At 42.0% G+C, this 16,754-nt stretch overlaps 1 protein-coding gene across 1 annotated transcript; it reads left to right on the forward strand.

Moving 5' to 3' along the window:
* The first annotated feature begins 4,501 nt into the window (after positions 1-4,501).
* Positions 4,502-16,346, forward strand: LOC124134795. The gene is made up of 5 exons (XM_046499870.2): positions 4,502-4,563; positions 7,685-10,380; positions 11,316-11,485; positions 13,619-13,826; positions 15,352-16,346. The coding sequence occupies exons 2-5, from the start codon at positions 7,950-7,952 to the stop codon at positions 15,732-15,734; spliced, it is 3,192 nt and encodes a 1,063-aa protein (XP_046355826.2). The 5' UTR covers positions 4,502-4,563; positions 7,685-7,949; the 3' UTR covers positions 15,735-16,346.
* The last annotated feature ends 408 nt before the right edge of the window (positions 16,347-16,754 follow it).

Consider the following 16,754-nt stretch of genomic DNA (forward strand, 5'->3'; position numbering starts at 1 on the left):
GCCATACCTGTAACAGGAGACAGAGCAACAGGCTTACAATGTGTGACCACCATTTGCATTATACAGGCAAGGCAGTGGGGGTGTTGCAAATGTCAACCAAAGATTGGCCCAACTAAACTAGCGTTATTGACCTGTTCTGGTCCTGTTGTAGGCATTGTTCCATCTAATCCAAGACATGTTCTAAGGGTGAGAGGTCTTGAGAAACTGTACAGTACAGAAAGGTTGTGGTGCCTCTAAACGTCTTGTGGGCTTGATCCTGCTGCAACGTGACGTTACCTGCATTTGCACAAAGGGTAGAACATGACCTTCAACATGATGCGGTACCCGTAGGTAATCATTCATTAACAATGATGAGGTTTGTTCTCCCATGAGTTGTGATGCCACCCCATACCATTACTCATCCACCCCAAAACTGACTATGTTGAGTTACTCAAGCGTGTACGCTGGACGCTTGTAGACCCTTACATGACAATTAGTGTTCTCCAGATGAAACCTGAACTCATCTGTTAACAGTATACTGTCCCAGTATTGTCTTCTGAACTTCGGGGGCACGGTTGGCCCAGTCGTCTAAGGCGCCGCGATTCGCTGTGCAGAGTTGCGTCCCTTAGGCACGCCAGAAACCTATGATTGTGGGTTCCAATCCCGGTTCGCCCCGATTATGTTTCTAGGTTTGTCAGCACCATACCCGTGCTCGGGGGTTTCACCGAAGTGGTAAACGTCTGAGACCCGCATCACTTGGGGCTTTCCTCCCACATTAAGCTGACACGCCGCGATATAACTGGAATACTGTTAAAAGCGGCGTTAAACCAGACTCACTCACTCACTCTTCTGAACTTCAGATGCTGTCTACACCTGGCTAGGCGTGCCTGATTGCGACATGGAAGCAAAACTGAGCGTATCGCTGGACATCGGAGCCGGATGTTGTACTCCCGCAACCGGTTGCATACGGTTTTGCCACTAATTGGTCTCAATAAAGATATTTTGTTTGGATGAACATTAAAGTATCTTGCAACTTCAGTTTGCGCCATTCCTGTTTGACGCGTAACCACTGCATGTAGACGTTATTTTCAACAAGGTGTGGCATTGCGTAAGCGTTATTTACGGTGAAACAAGGTCTTTTTGTGAGCACGTGAAAACTACACTATCATTGCGCGATGTTCACATTAAAAATCAACGTGTATGAGTATCATGGAATCCAGCATCGTTGGAATACATGGATCCAACAAACCATTGACTCGGAAACAATATGTGCCACCAGGGAACAATGACACACAGCTAACACAACTGAGTGTATGAATATCACATCCTACGCTAAATAATTATACCATGCCCAAGACCCGTTAGGACCCGGGTTCCAATAGGTCTTCAGCAACCCATACTTGCTGTAAAAGGCGACCTTGCTTGTCGTAAGAGGTGCATAACGGGATCGGGTGGTCAGGCTCGTTGATGCATTTCATCGTATCCCTGATGCTGATGATGTCAATCACTGGATTGTCTGGTCGGTGACGTTAAAGAAGTAAACAAACCATGCCCAAATACCGATCTTGTAGATTATATAAACTCAAAGGCAAAATGTAATTGTCCATACAAAACAGTCAATCGGTAAAGATATTTACTACAGTGGATGCAATTATATCCCATGGCAAGAACAATATCAGAAGGTATGACAACGAGCAACAGTCAATATAGGCCACTAAACGTTGAAGAACGTATTCCGTACCTGTGGAAGGATAAGCTGGAGTTCCTGCAACGATGTTGGCGGATTGGGAAGACCTGGCAAATTTCGTCCAATTTCAACCCAGACAGATCAGGGGATCTTACAGGACAGAGTAACACATTAACGTTGTTCCAGGTCGGATACTCTTGTATAACTCTAGCGACATGTGATCAACACTGTTATTCCGGGGCCGTTAATTTCTGCAAAAACGGTAAAACGTCCGTGTGCAAAATCGCATCCCGGAATCTCGCATCATTCAAATTCCCATCATTCACAATCATTTGACACCATATAGCCGTTATTCCAATCAAGATCTTTACGCCACCATCTTTAAGAACATACGGTGTAACCTAGCTAACGTCCACTTCGGTGCCTGTAGACAAGTGCCCTGCGACTGGAGCAGTGAAGAAGGAAATGTGACTCGTCAAGTGACTTCTCCACTGACGTGTGTCCATCGCGCCACTGGAGACATCGACGTTAATGTTCTGCCACCAGAATTGACCTTCTGGCTGACGTCTCGTACGGATGGCGTACATGCGTATACACGTACCGTCATCGCAGATACCAGGGGTGCAGATACCAGATTGCCAGGGATGGTGCAGCCTGTGAGAGTTGCTCGAACCTTTGTGCGTGTTAGAATCCACATGTCTTGGCAAGGGATTATCACGGGTGGGCGGCCACTACTGGGACGGGCTCTGACGTATTTGTTTTGTTGATAACGTCGTCATAAGTTACCATATGGTGTTGCACTGGAGGTTAAATTGACGTGGGACGGCTTGCCACGTTCATTTAGTGTCTGCCCGGAGAACGGAAGATACTTGGTTCGTCCTCCTGGCGGGGCGGTCGGGTAGCCTAGTGGTTAAAGCATTCGCTCGTCACGCCGAAGACCCGGGTTCGATTCCCGACATGGGTAAAATATGTGAAGCCCATTTCTGGTGTCCCCCGCCGTGATATTGCTGGAATATTGCTAAAAGCGGCGTAAAACCATACTCACTCACTCACTCACTCACTCACTCACTCACTCACTCACTCACTCACTCACTCACTCACACACTCACTCGTCCTCCTGGCCGCGTCTTAGGAGTTGGGAGGGTAGCCTGGTGGTTAAAGCGTTCGCTCGTCATGCCGAAGACCCGGATTTGGGTTCCCATGTGGGTAAAATGTGTGAAGACAATGTCTGGTGTCCCCCGCCGTGGTACGGCTGGAATATACCCAAAAGCGGCGTAAAACGCAACTCACTCATTCAATAATTTCATTATCTGCAGATGAACCCGCACAAGTGGATTTCAGGGTGTGGATTCTTTCTGCTTGATCAGGTCAATGTTACATAAGTGAGTCCAGAAATCGTAACACCAAGTTGTATTGGCGTAATCTACACAGACACTAGTTTCATTGATTTTGATGTTTGTTTTCTACGCGACACAATCATTTTTAGCGATTTTGGTTTTCCTTAGCTGAATAAGTACGGAGATGTCTTGTTCTTTGTCATGTGGCAACGTTGTTACAGAAATATATGGTATTGAAATTGGCAGGAACTATGTGCGGTAAGATTGGATACCATGTCTGGTCCAATGGTATATTCAATACATCCATCATGACCTGTCTCGTTTCAACATCTCTGAAACCGCTCAGAGTTTGAGTCTGAAACACTGCATGGTCTGTCAGGAACAGTGTTACGAAACCAATAAAGGTCATAAAAGTTTGAATCAAACCGCGTCCATCATATCATTAAAATGACAGTTTTCACGTAACCTAGAATTAACCTGTGGCCACCATATTGAAAAGACATTTACCACTTAATCTAGCCATTCATGGTAATTAGGGTGCGTGATATTGGGCACAGTACACATCTAATTGATATTTGGCCCAGAGGTTCTTTAATTCTCTCTATACAGGTCAACTTTAAAGTAAAGAAGAAATTAATTTTCATATCATTCCACTGGAAGTCATAGGAGATATTCTCACTGCAATATGGCTGGTGTTATTTACAAATTAGTGAGTGAGTTTGGTTTAACGCCGCTTTTAACAGTAGTCCAGTTATATCACGGCGTATCCCGAAGCCCGAAGTGATGCAGGTCTCAGACGTTTACCGCTTCGGTGAAACCCACGAGCACGGGTATGGTGTTGACAAACCTAGAAACATAATCGGGCGAATCGGGATTGGAACCCACAATCATAGTGTTCTGGCGTGCCCAAGGGACACAACTCTGCACAGCGAGTCGCGGCGCCTTAGAAGACTGGGCCACCCGTGCCCCCTACAGATTAATAAAAGCTAGCCTAACAATTTTTAAGACATCTCAAACTGCAAGCACAGGCTAATTTATGTATCATATTATCAATGGTACACACATCACAGTATGTTTACAATTTACCAGGGGTAAATATGCGACCGTTTGCATGAGTCGTTTATATGATCTAAATTAGTTGTGTCACTCTTCCGTTCCAGGATCCGCTGATGTCTAATCCCACATTATCCATGACAACGATTCTTGGTCCGTCAGTACCATACCTGTATTGTAAATGTCGAGCTACAACTGTAATATTGTTGAAAGAGTTTTTAACTCGCCCACCCAATAGATTCGCCAGTAACAGTTAACCCATTCTAAACGTGCTGGTAACATGTAAATCCAGAAATAATATTAGTGAAGTTAATTCAGATATATATCAGTTCAAAGACTTATAACTATATACGTCTTTGGTCAATCATTTTGTCAGTGGCGAACGACTTGATAAACAAACCCATACGAGGCCTCTTTGGTCATGGTAGGATAACTCTAAACTATTAGCACTTGTAAGAAGAGTCGCCTCCCTTATATTGATGGCACAAGCACTTGCAAGAACACTTCGTAAGTAACATATGTTTCAGCTCCAATGACAATAATATATTTGACAACAGAAAATATGTATTCATAAACAAGATACGTAGTCATATGAAAACAACATAATACCATATGTTTGTATATACATTTCTCATTTTCGTTTTCATTCGCAACCATCATCAAAACTAGTGTCACCGTGTTACTAGTGTTACGATTGTAAACAACGAAGATTGGATAAGAGCTGTGTCATAATTGATTGTCTTTGTTGTTGCAATCTTGTGGCATCTAGAAACCGGAGGACAATTTCATAAATTCCGGAAAACATTTTGTGAAATACTTCCGTGTATATTTATGTTTAGCAGTGAAGCTTGTTGCAAGTGAAACTGAAACTACACTATTAGCGAGTGTGAAATCATGCAATATTCAACTGACTACATTATAATTTCATTTTTTTACAGTTTACATATTATTCATATATTAGTGATAATTAAAAGTTCAAATGTTGCTTTTTTTCGTAAACAGTTGTGGTGAAATGGTTAAATTGTGCAAGCAAGAAGGGCAAGATAATGAGGAAAATCCTAAGAATATGTTTCCAACAAAAGTTAACATATTTTGTAGATAGGTTACTACAAAAAGATCTAATTAATTATCAATGGATGAGTAATGTCTGTTTAGAACTACCACAGTGACAGTTATCAATGTATCATTATACATTTACCGGTACTTAGAATTCTAAGATGCTTCGCTGAAAGATCAAGGGTGAAAGCAGTACTCTTTCCTTCGTATAAAGTCAACTTTTTTAAAGATGATGTCAACCATCTCTCATGTTGCACTAGTCCCTGCCTGCATGAATGAGCAATCATTGTAAAGTCACATGTACACATGTTGCTCACCTTAGGGCATTTAGCAACATGCTGCAGTCAACAAAACAGCTGCTGTTGCTCTTCCTCAACCATTCCACCATATTTGTCCCACGGCGATGCCATTTCATGCCTCAATGCTTTCCATGTCATGGTTTGCAGTTGCTGTGGGAGGGGGGCACGGGTGGCCCAGTCGTCTAATTCTCTGTGCAGAGTTGCGTCCCTTGGGCACACCAGAAACCTATGACTGAGGGTTCGAATCCTGGTCTGCCCCGATTATGTTTCTAGGTTTGTCAGCACCATGCGTGGGTTTCACTGAAGTGGTAAACGTCTGAGACCTGCATCACTTTGGGGTTTCCTCCCACATTAAGGTCACACGCCGTGATATAACTGGAATACTGTTAAAAGCGGCGTTAAACCCAACTCACTCACTCACTCAGTTGCAGTGGTCTACTAACATTAGTGGTTGAATCATAAGTTGCAACTTTTACGAAAGAATACACCTCAACTGACAATAATACCCAACAACACCAAATTTTGGCTATGTTTACATGGCCCAGAATGCACTTGTGTAATGTTTCAAGTCATGTGATTCAACTGAATCAAATTATTATGAAAACTTAAATATATATAATACTTATTACTGCAAGGATTAGAAGATAAGCATACTGTGTTTTCAATGTAGATCTAGGTAACCTGTTGATTTAACTGCGCTAAATTTACCATTTGAAACCTCACGCTGAGGTTTCAAATGTTAAATTTAACACGGTTAAATCTACAGGTAACCTAGCTCTACATTGAAAACACAGTATGTTTATCTCCATTCTACCATGACTAAATAAAACGTTAACTCTTTGGTGTTAGCAATTATATTGAGTTGAGCATGGGTTGAGTCCAGTGTTTTGAGTGAGTTGTCGATCTGAATTACGGATTCACCAACAACAGTCTGTAAACAAAATACATGTATAGTGTTGTATACACTGAATCAGTTTGTTTACACCGTAATAATTCTCTCGAACATATGACAGGCATTGAAAGTATATATACGCACAGCAAATTGGTAAACTAACATGAGGTGGGCACGACTAAAGAAAACTAAGCAAGCTTTGCAAGGCTTTTGTTCTTGACTGCACGTCACCATTATGACGTCATATCGCTCATTGTGACACAAAAGATATGACATCACAGTCGTATATAGAAAAGCGCCAAATTCCAAGCTCTCTGTTGTCTCCAAAACTTAAATACTTTCTCTTTGCAGATTTCTGTCATGTTTTCCGCACAGAATATATTGCCACACATCCTTTGAATATTGTAGTAACCGCAACTTTGCATTTTGTAACCTATAATTGTAGATATAATTATATAAATATGCCCACTAACAATGATTGAAAAAAGTACTATTCTGTGAATATAAGATTCCGCGTTGATGCGGACCTTAAACCAGCTCTTACAATCAGAGGGGGTTTATTGTGATTTAATAACCCTCTGATTGACCAATCAGAATCAAGTAATTTCCAAATTCATGGTAGATTTCTGGATAATCACACACTGAATGGATAATATTATGTAACTAATTCCACAATATCCATGTTAGGGGTGTTCTATTATGATTAAAAGCTATCTGGTCTCTAATGTAAGGGGCGTGACAATTAGCCTGTCAGGATTTTCAATTTACAGTGGTGCTTATTGCAGATTTTATTTTAAGCCCATCTCCAGTAACCAAAATGATGCCTCTTAAATTTGGCATCTTACTAAAGTCCTTGTGCTTTAACTATTATTCTTTCTTACACTACACATGGGGGTAGAGCAAACTTTATTTCTCAGGTTCAGGGCGTCAAAATGACTGATATGATCAACATGACAGGAGCATCCACGCTAAGAAGAACTGATACGCCCAAGATGTATGGTCATGGGTTCGAATGCATGATTGGCCCTGATTATGAACCTTTGTCAGCACCAGAACTACTCATGTGTTTCACCTAAGTGATATACTGCTCAAAAGAAGTTAAAGAACATCCATTCCTTCATATTACTTTAGTTACTCTGTCACGTGTTCTTAACTTCTTTTGAGCAGTATATCACTTAGGTGAAACACATGAGTAGTTCTGATGCTGACGAGGGTTCATAATCAGGTAACATTGAGTCAATGTGCTGTTCAATGTGGCTTTAAGCCAAAATCACACACACAGCCCCCTCAAAATTTCAGGAATAAATTTTCGTCAGATCATGTAACCATGGTAACTATGATCATCATGCAACAGTACTCAACATTTTTGTTTTCTTTCCAGAGAACGAAAAATCTTGGAACAAGAAGAGGGAAGCAGGAAATATTTCTTACCCTTAGACATGATGAAGTATTTGCATGATGGGATGTCAGTGACGACTGTGACCTTGAAAACATTCCATACATTTGCTGCCTATGAGGATGATGTCTGCTTCTAGTAGTGCAGCTCAGTACACAAAATGAAAATTTCAGAAAGGATTTTAGTTCTATATCAAAAGGAGAGACATGTTTCACATTTAACTCAAGAGTGTTGAGAATCCCTGTGAACGATGTCTTTGTATGGGCAGCTACTTACAGAGGATGAGAGGGAGGTATCTTCCGTGTCTGAGGCCGTCATCTCTGGTTCTCAAAAGCGGAATTTGCCTTCAGATTTTGAAGCTTCTGCGATGAGTAAGTTGAATGTTTTGACAAATAAATATGAAGTCACAAGATCAGAACTCCAGGAAAATGATAACAGTGCATTTGTAATTTGGAAAGAGAAGGAAGTTCCGGGGCAAGAGAGCAGGTGCTTGACGGAGCTGGATGGTTTTCAACATTTTCAAGAATCGACAGATAACCACTTGTGTTCAGATAGAAAAACTACAAACTGTGATGATTTTCTAAGTCAGTGTGAAAGTGTTACACCGAAAGCATGGACAGGGAAAGGTGTTCTGGTGAAAGATAAGCTGGATAGGTTGAAGGAGAGTGTTGATAGAGAAAGGAGTTTGTCTTGGTCTAGAGTAGCTGCTCAGCCACAACAGGACCATATGTCGAGTTGTTGTCATGGCAAGAGTAGGGATGAACTAGGCCCTGAATTGAAGATGACTGTGGCGGTCTGTGATAAGGTGGATGATCTAACTCAGAGTGTCATACCTGAGGGAGAGGGAACTGTGTATAACCATGGTGACAACATTCTGCATGATTCTGTGTCCAGTCAAGAAGCAGGTTTGGTTGCTGGGGATGATGCACATTGTGAGGTGTTCGTGAAAGATGGGGACTGTGTTGGAAGGTGGGGTTGTGGACATCCAGAGCGCATAGGAAGACACGAACCTGACACAGGACCAGGTATTCATCATCTACCCGGCTGCTGTGTGATGATGAAGGATGGGGATGCTGTTGGAAGGTGGGGTTGTGGACATACAGGGTGTGTAGGAAGACACGAACCTGACACAGGACCAGGTATTCATCATCTACCCGGCTGCTGTGTGATGATGAAAGATGGGGATACTGTTGAAAGGTGGGATTGTGGACATACAGGGTGTGTAGGAAGACACGAACCTGACACAGGACCAGGTATTCATCATCTACCCGGCTGCTGTGTGATGATGAAAGATGGGGATACTGTTGAAAGGTGGGATTGTGGACATACAGGGTGTGTAGGAAGACACGAACCTGACACAGGACCAGGTATTCATCATCTACCCGGCTGCTGTGTGATGATGAAGGATGGGGATGCTGTTGGAAGGTGGGATTGTGGACATACAGGGTGTGTAGGAAGACACGAACCTGACACAGGACCAGGTATTCATCATCTACCCGGCTGCTGTGTGATGATGAAGGAAATGGGGACTGATGATGGTGTTGATTGTGGTCAAGTTGTTGAGATTTTGACCAGTCTTGGTGGTCAGTCCTGTTCATGTCCCATACCAGCAGTAAGACATCTAGACAATATTGATGGAGATGGAGCAACTGTGTTTAGTCAGAAGGAGAGAGATGTCAGAGAAGCTGTAGAAGGGACTGAAGTGGATATGGATGACCTGTTATGTCAAAGAAAGAAAGACTGTGATATTCAAGATATTGTTTGCACTGAACATGCTGAATCAGTCAATGTTATCAGTGAGAGTGACAGACTGTGTGGTGCAGATTACATCCATGTAGCAGACATGGCAGCTGAAGGTCAAGTACAAGGCAGCTATTGTGAGAAAGTGATCAGTCAGAAAAACCACGATGACGTGGGTCCAGGAAAATGGGTTTTGATGGAAGGTGATGGAGCCAAGGAAGACATCGCTGATTGGCATCAACCAACATTTATTCCACAGGTCTCTTGTAGATTTGGTAACCATGGTAAATCGGAACGTTGTGAGGACGTTACACCCTTCGCCAAAGACGTTGAATACTGTAAAGATGTAGAACAATGTCTTATTCCCCGGCAACCAGCTGGGGTACACCCTATACACGCAGATTCTGATGGTATTCCTGGTGTTCATTGTCCTTCCGATGTTCCTGGTATTCGATCTGGTGTTCCTGTGGCCTTGTCTAACCATCAAGTTCAGGGAAAGGGTGCTGTTTCTGAAGAAAAGACTGGTGTATCAGTTGAATCCCATGAACAGTCCGTTGACACTGTGACAGAGCCTCTGATAAGCTCCACGCTGGATTCAGATGGTGTTCAGAGAACTGATGATCAACATGTAGCAGATCAGGTGTCTGAAGACAGGCCTGAGCTTTGCAATGAAGAACGTAGTGCGAAGCCTTTGACTCGTGGTGCTAATGGTGATGACAATTCTGTTTGTGGAGAAGAAGCAACATCGATGGAGTCAGGTGTGGATGAGGCTGATGTGTGTGTTTCGATGCCTGTTGGGATGGACACAGGAGCTCCGTCTGGGGACGTTAGTGACATTCCTGTTGTGTGTGAAGACAGTCAGAATCATTTTGATCTTTCTGATGCATTTGACATGTTTGCAGAGGATGAACTATTAAACCAGCTCGGCAGTGAAAATAATGGTACAGTAAAATGTGTTCACAAGCAAATTAATTTTGATGGGCAATTATTACTGGGGAGCAAGTTCAATGGTCAGGTAAAAAAAAGTGTCAGTCAATTTTAAGAAAATGAATGTTGGTATGAACTCCCAACCGACGGACCGTTATGCTTACAAACAAGCGATGACTGTCGTGATGCCAAATAATCTTACCCTAACTAAATTGTTTTCTTTGTTTGTCAATTTGAATTTCTGTTTAATTTCAACTATCATGTAATTGATGTAATTGGTATTGGAAGAATGTAAGGGGGAATTTGAGTGATTTTCCCACTCTCCTACGCTGAGTCACCACTGTGGCCAAGTATGTGATTTTTCCGTTCCTCTGCAATCTAGAACCAATCTGATCAAACGAACAAAAAGTTAAATTCATCTGGGAAATAGGGTCAGTCGAAAACTTTAAAAAAATAACTGTACTGGCATTCCAAAAGACATAAACAAAAGTATAAACGTTACTACATTTGGGGTTAGAGGGCAAATTTCAAGATTCTTGTAATGGCCGCGCCCACACTGGTGGCAGCGATGTTACCGAGAGTGTAACGAAGGTGTCGCGCGCTGGGAAGGAGCTTGATAGCATGTATGCAAAGGGAAGTTACTCTGCATGGTGTGTACCAGTAATATATTTACTTGGAATGTGTTTAATCCAGACAATTTTACAGGAATGGTCCGGGATGAATTAAGGATTGTTATTTGTCTGAACCTCATCACTTATCATGCTTGAGGGGTGGTGGGGATGGCCTAGTGGTTAAAGCATTCACTTGTCTCACTGAAAGCTGGGTTTGATTCCCCACATGGGAATGTGTGAAGCCCATTTCGGGTGTCCCCTGCCATGATATCGCTGGAATATTGCTACAAGCGGCGTTATAAATACTCACTCACTCACTTATTGTTTGACTATTTCAGATCAGTGTGTCTCCTCGGAAGACGTATCATCTGTTGTAAATGTTCGTCAGAACGCAGTGTCAGCCCGGGCCAAGAAGAGGAAGAAACAAAAGGCCAAGCTTGAGAAACAGTTGTCGAGAAACACAACTTCACGTGCTGCCCGTGTTCACAGATATGCTGCATCCTTTCAGGTTGGCACCAGGGACGGGATCATTGATCATTTCGACTTTAGTTATACACTTTGTAGAGATACATATCTTGATAGTAAGGTGGGAATATTATACATATCTTGTTAGGGTGCACGGGTAGCCAAGTCGTCTAAGGCGCCGAAGGCGCTCTGGGTTTCACCGAAGTGGTAAACTTCTAAGACCTGCATCACTTGGGGCTTTCCTCCCATATTAATCTGACCCACCGTGATATAACTGGAATACTGTTAAAAGCAGCGTTTAACCCAACTCACTCACTCATATCTTGTTAGTAAGGATGGGATATGATACGTATCTTGATAGTAAGGTTGGATCTGATAAACATCTTGATAGTAACATGGAGATATAACACATACCTTGATCATTTTGAGTGAGTGAGTGAGTATGGTTTTAAGTCGCTTTTATCAATATTCCAGCAATATCACGGCGGGGGACACCAGAAATGGGCTTCACACATTGTACCATGTCTGGAATCGAACCAGGTTCTTCGGCATGACGAGTGGCAAAAGTCGACACTATATGGTTGAAATAATGCCGATGCGACATTAAATTCTACCTCACTCAGTCACTTTTGGCAACAGATTGACAACATATGTCATTACAACACTCCTGAGCCCTGATACACAACACTCAACAGTTAACTGATGAACACAAGACCAGAAGACGTCTGTTGCTCACTCCTCTCTTAGTATGCTGTTTGTTTGTGTGTTTGTTTGTTTGTTTGTTTGTTTATTAATGTCTCACTCAGCAATACTCCAGCTGGATGCCTGTCAATAATCCCCACAACACAAGCGACATGATCATTTGTTTGTTTGTTTGTTTGTTTGTTTGTTTGTTTGTTGTTTCATGCCACACTCAGAGTATTCCAGCTATATGACGGCAGAACGTAAATAATTTAGCCTGGACCAACAAAGAAGTTATTGACATTATCAGCAACGATCCTTGTGGAAAAACTTTAGGATACAATGACACACAATCAACCAAGTCACCGAGCCTGACCACCGATCCATTAAGTCCCCTCTTACAAAACGCACAGGTTGCTCGGCACCACTTCGAACTCGGAATCTCCATAGGGTCTGTTCGTAGCAAAGCTGTTATACAAATATGACCCACCAGGAGAAAAGGGACCTTATGGTTGCTAGGATACAATTGTGCTGTGATGTCATAAAGATGTTTGACGTCCACTTACTATAGTGAAGATTGCCATGTGTGCAGACTGTACAAAAATATGTTATTCTTCTCTAGTTAGTTCGTAATGTAATAAAAACATTATTTCAAAACCTTTCAGTATACATCTCTACTTCCGACCCGTGAAGATCCGGGGTAGAATAGGTCATCAGCAACCCATGCTTGCCGTAAAAGGCGACTATGCTTGTCGTAAGAGGCAACTAACGGGGGCGGGTGTTTAGGCTCGCTGACTTGGTTGATGCATTTCATCGTATCCCAGCTGCATAGATTGATGCTCATGATGTCAATCACTAGTCTGTCTGGCCCAGACTTAATTATTTTCGGGGGCACGGGTGGCCCAGTCGTCTAAGGCGCCGCGATTCGCTGTGCAGAGTTGCGTCCCTTGGGCACGCCAGAAACCTATGATCGTGGGTTCGAATCCCGGTTCGCCCTGATTATGTTTCTAGGTTTGTCAGCACCATACCCGTGCTCGTGGGTTTCACCGAAGTGGTAAACGTCCGAGACCTGCATCACTTCGGGCTTTCCTCCCACATTAAGCTGACACGCCGTGATATAACTGGAATAATGTTAAAAGCGGCGTTAAACCAAACTCACTCACTCACTCACTTAATTATTTTCAGACTGCTGTCATACAGCTTGAATACTGCTGAGTGCGGCGTTAAACAACAAACAAACAAACAAGACATCTCCACTTTCAATAAATCAGACATTATGTCTAAAAACTGCAATTATTACATAAACAGTTATAAGTCGGAAAATAAGTACAAATGATTGATGTCATGTATCTCTGTAATAAATATGAATTGAAGCTTGTGAATTGTATTTTTGCGTTCCGAAGATGCTGTAGTTTTGAATTATAATCAAAAGTCAAAATGTGATTTTTCACCCATATGGACCCTTTTCTTACAGTTGATCACAAATATGTTTCAGGAACTGCTTGACAACAAGGAGGATGCCTTCCACCCGGACTTCACATGCCCAGTGTGCCTGGATCTGTACCACAAGCCCCACGTGGTGCATCCATGTCGCCACATGTTCTGTGAGCCGTGCCTCCGCAAGCTGCCTTCCTCCGCCCTGGCTGACAACGCTGTGTGTCCTCTGTGTCGACATGACATTCGGGCCTGTGTCATGGATGTGGGTCAGTAACAGGCCATTCAAGTTTTGTTTTTGTTTGTTTGTTGTTTTGTGCTGCACTCAGCAATTTTCCAGCTAGATAATGCAGTCTGTAAATAGTTGAGTCTGGACCAGATGATCCAGTGGTTGACACTATAAGCATCGATCTGCGCTGTTGAGATGCGATGACATTCATCAGTCAAGTCAGCGAGTCTGAACGGCCGATCCAATTTTATTTTAAATATACAAAAGGGTACTTGAATCCAGTGGTTGACACTTAAAGCAGCGATCTGCACAATTGAGATGCGATGACATTCATCCGATCCAGTTTTATTTTAAATATACAAAAAGCTACTTGAATCCAGTCCTTGTATGCAACATGTAAACGTGTAACAATATAGAAACATAGTTTCTGTGTCCAGCATAGATGTCCAGTGAGTGACATCATGAGCATCTTTCTACGCATTGGGATATCATGACATGCATCAACCAAGTCAGCGAGCCTGACCACCTGAACAACCCTTATGACAAGCATGGGTTGCTGAAGACCAATTCTAACCTGGATATTCATGGGGCACAAGTTTTGTAATTTGATAATCATTCTGTAGACATATTTAAGTGGAAATATGACATTTCTACATGATTGTGAAGTGAGCTGATAGAGTGATTGCAAGATTTATCACCATGACGACAAACATATATGACGGTGGTAAAGTAGGTGGTCGTAGAACCATGAGTATTTTTTTTGACAACTTAATCATTTTAAGACCCAAAAATGTTTTAGTTTCATGTTTAATCCCTGAATACAGAAAAACCCCTTGCATAACCGGAAATACAGTACCAGTCATGGATGCTGATTTTGTGAAACGTTCTCTGATTGGACTATCGGTATGTGAAAAGAATAGGTGTTGAACATTTTAGTGATCATACTCAAGTGCTCATGATACGGGGGCACGGGTGGCCCAGTCATCTAAGACGCCGCTATTCGCTGTGCAGAGTTGCGTCCCTTGGGCACGCCAGAAACCTATGATTGTGGGTTCGAATCCCGGTTCGCCCCGATTATGTTTCTAGGTTTGTCAGCACCAAACCCGTGCTCGTGGGTTTCACCGAAGTGGTAAACGTCTGAGACCTGCATCACTTCAGGCTTTCCACCCACATTAAGCTGACAGGCCGTGATATAACTGGATACATAACACTGAGATTATGACAAAGAACACTTCTTTGACTGATACTGGTGGGAATGGTTTTGCAGCATCAGAATCCTGATTCTAAGTATTTTATCACTCACTCACTCACTCACTCACTCATTCACTCACTCACTCACTCACTCACTCACTCACTCACTCACTCACTCACTCAGATAACTGGAATGCAAACGGGCAACAAATAAAACTGCATTTGAGCAGATACTAGTACCAGGATACCTGCGTTATATAAATGTATGATGATGATGATGATGATGATGATAATGAACCAACATTCTGTGAAATGACTGAAATAATGTTTAAAAAAAAAAGTTATTTAAATTCACTCATTTTTTTTGTTTCCAGACTTGCACATACAACTGAGTGGGTACTACGTGGATGTCTACACCAAGCGAGCTCGGCTGGAAAAGAAACTGAAGACCAATCAGAAGCCTCTTCCTCGTATTCAAACCACCCCACTCAGCCAACAGCTCATCAGACAGATCCTCAGTAGCCAATCAAATCGCAGGACTGATGGGAACGTGTTACACATCGTGCTGAGTGTGTGCCTCAGTGCTGTTATATCCGTGTTGTACGTGTGGATGAACATACCTATAGAGATTACCAGTGGACGATTGAGGAACGCTGCCGTGTCCAACGTATGGGTGCAGGCAATCTGTCTGTTTTGCGTTTTTGTTTGGTTGTTTCTTAAAGCTCTAGGTACATTTGCTACCAGAGAAAGAAGGTGAAGTATATTCCTCTCCAAAGGTTCAGACACAGTGTAAATACATGGACAAATATGCTACTCAAAAAGAAGTTAAGGAACTCTCAATGTTTTCATATGACCATAGTTAATCTGTAATGCCATGACAGATTAACTATAGTCATACAAATCAGATGTTTTTTAACTTATTTTGAGTAGTATATTTAAGGGCACTAAAATATCAACAGATGTTACCCTTTGGGCAAGGGTGTCAATTTTTAATTATTTTTTCTTATGACAATAGTTATTCTGTAATGCCATGACAGACTGACAATATTCATACGATAAACTTGGGTGTTCTTTAACTTTTTTTATAGCTAAAATGGATAGAATTATCATTAAACCGCCTGCATGTTATCAGAAATCAGCGGGCCACTGTAACTTGATAATGCCCTCATATTGCTTGACGACGGGCGATTATCATGCCTGTTGTTAGGTGACGTCATAGGGATAGGGAAAGGTGACGTCACGCTCAATAGTGACGTCATCTGGTTTGTTCTATGACGTTTCAATATTTGTAAAAATGGGTCAGTGACATTTGTTTTGATTACAGTAAATGTTTCAAAACCGATATTGTTGTTTCTTTTTATATGATAACAAATTTCATCCATTTTAGCTATAATAACGGTAACGCTATTTTTCAGGGCATTATCATTTCCAGAAGCCCTCGATCTTTTCAACTGCCCTCCTTTGTCGGGCAATTTATGGAAGACCTCGGGCTTCTGCAAATGATAATGCCCTGAAAAATAGCGTTACCCTTATATTGGTTGTATTTTTAAGGGCACTAAAATATCAACAGGTGATGTTAACCTTTGGGGCGAGGATTATTTTCAGTAATTCTCACTGAGAATTATAATATTTGGTTATTTTTGGCCAATTGTTCGAATGTTTTCATTGTTTGTGAAGCGACCCAAAGCAAATTAAGTAATTAAAGATGATGACAACCAATGGTAACATTGTGTGATATTATTCCAAAAATAGATTGAGGGAGCTGATGTCTCTACTT

Source organism: Haliotis rufescens, unplaced genomic scaffold (assembly GCF_023055435.1).
Source record: "Haliotis rufescens isolate VD_foot unplaced genomic scaffold, xgHalRufe1.0.p SCAF_17, whole genome shotgun sequence".
Taxonomy (NCBI): domain Eukaryota; kingdom Metazoa; phylum Mollusca; class Gastropoda; order Lepetellida; family Haliotidae; genus Haliotis; species Haliotis rufescens.

Coding starts and splice junctions, on each gene's coding strand:
- LOC124134795 (XM_046499870.2), top strand. CDS start 7,950: ATGTCTTTGTATGGGCAGCTACTTACAGAGGATGAGAGGGAGGTATCT. Junction 11,486..13,618: donor GATATGCTGCATCCTTTCAG/GTTGGCACCAGG, acceptor AATATGTTTCAG/GAACTGCTTGACAACAAGGA. Junction 13,827..15,351: donor GGCCTGTGTCATGGATGTGG/GTCAGTAACAGG, acceptor TTTTGTTTCCAG/ACTTGCACATACAACTGAGT.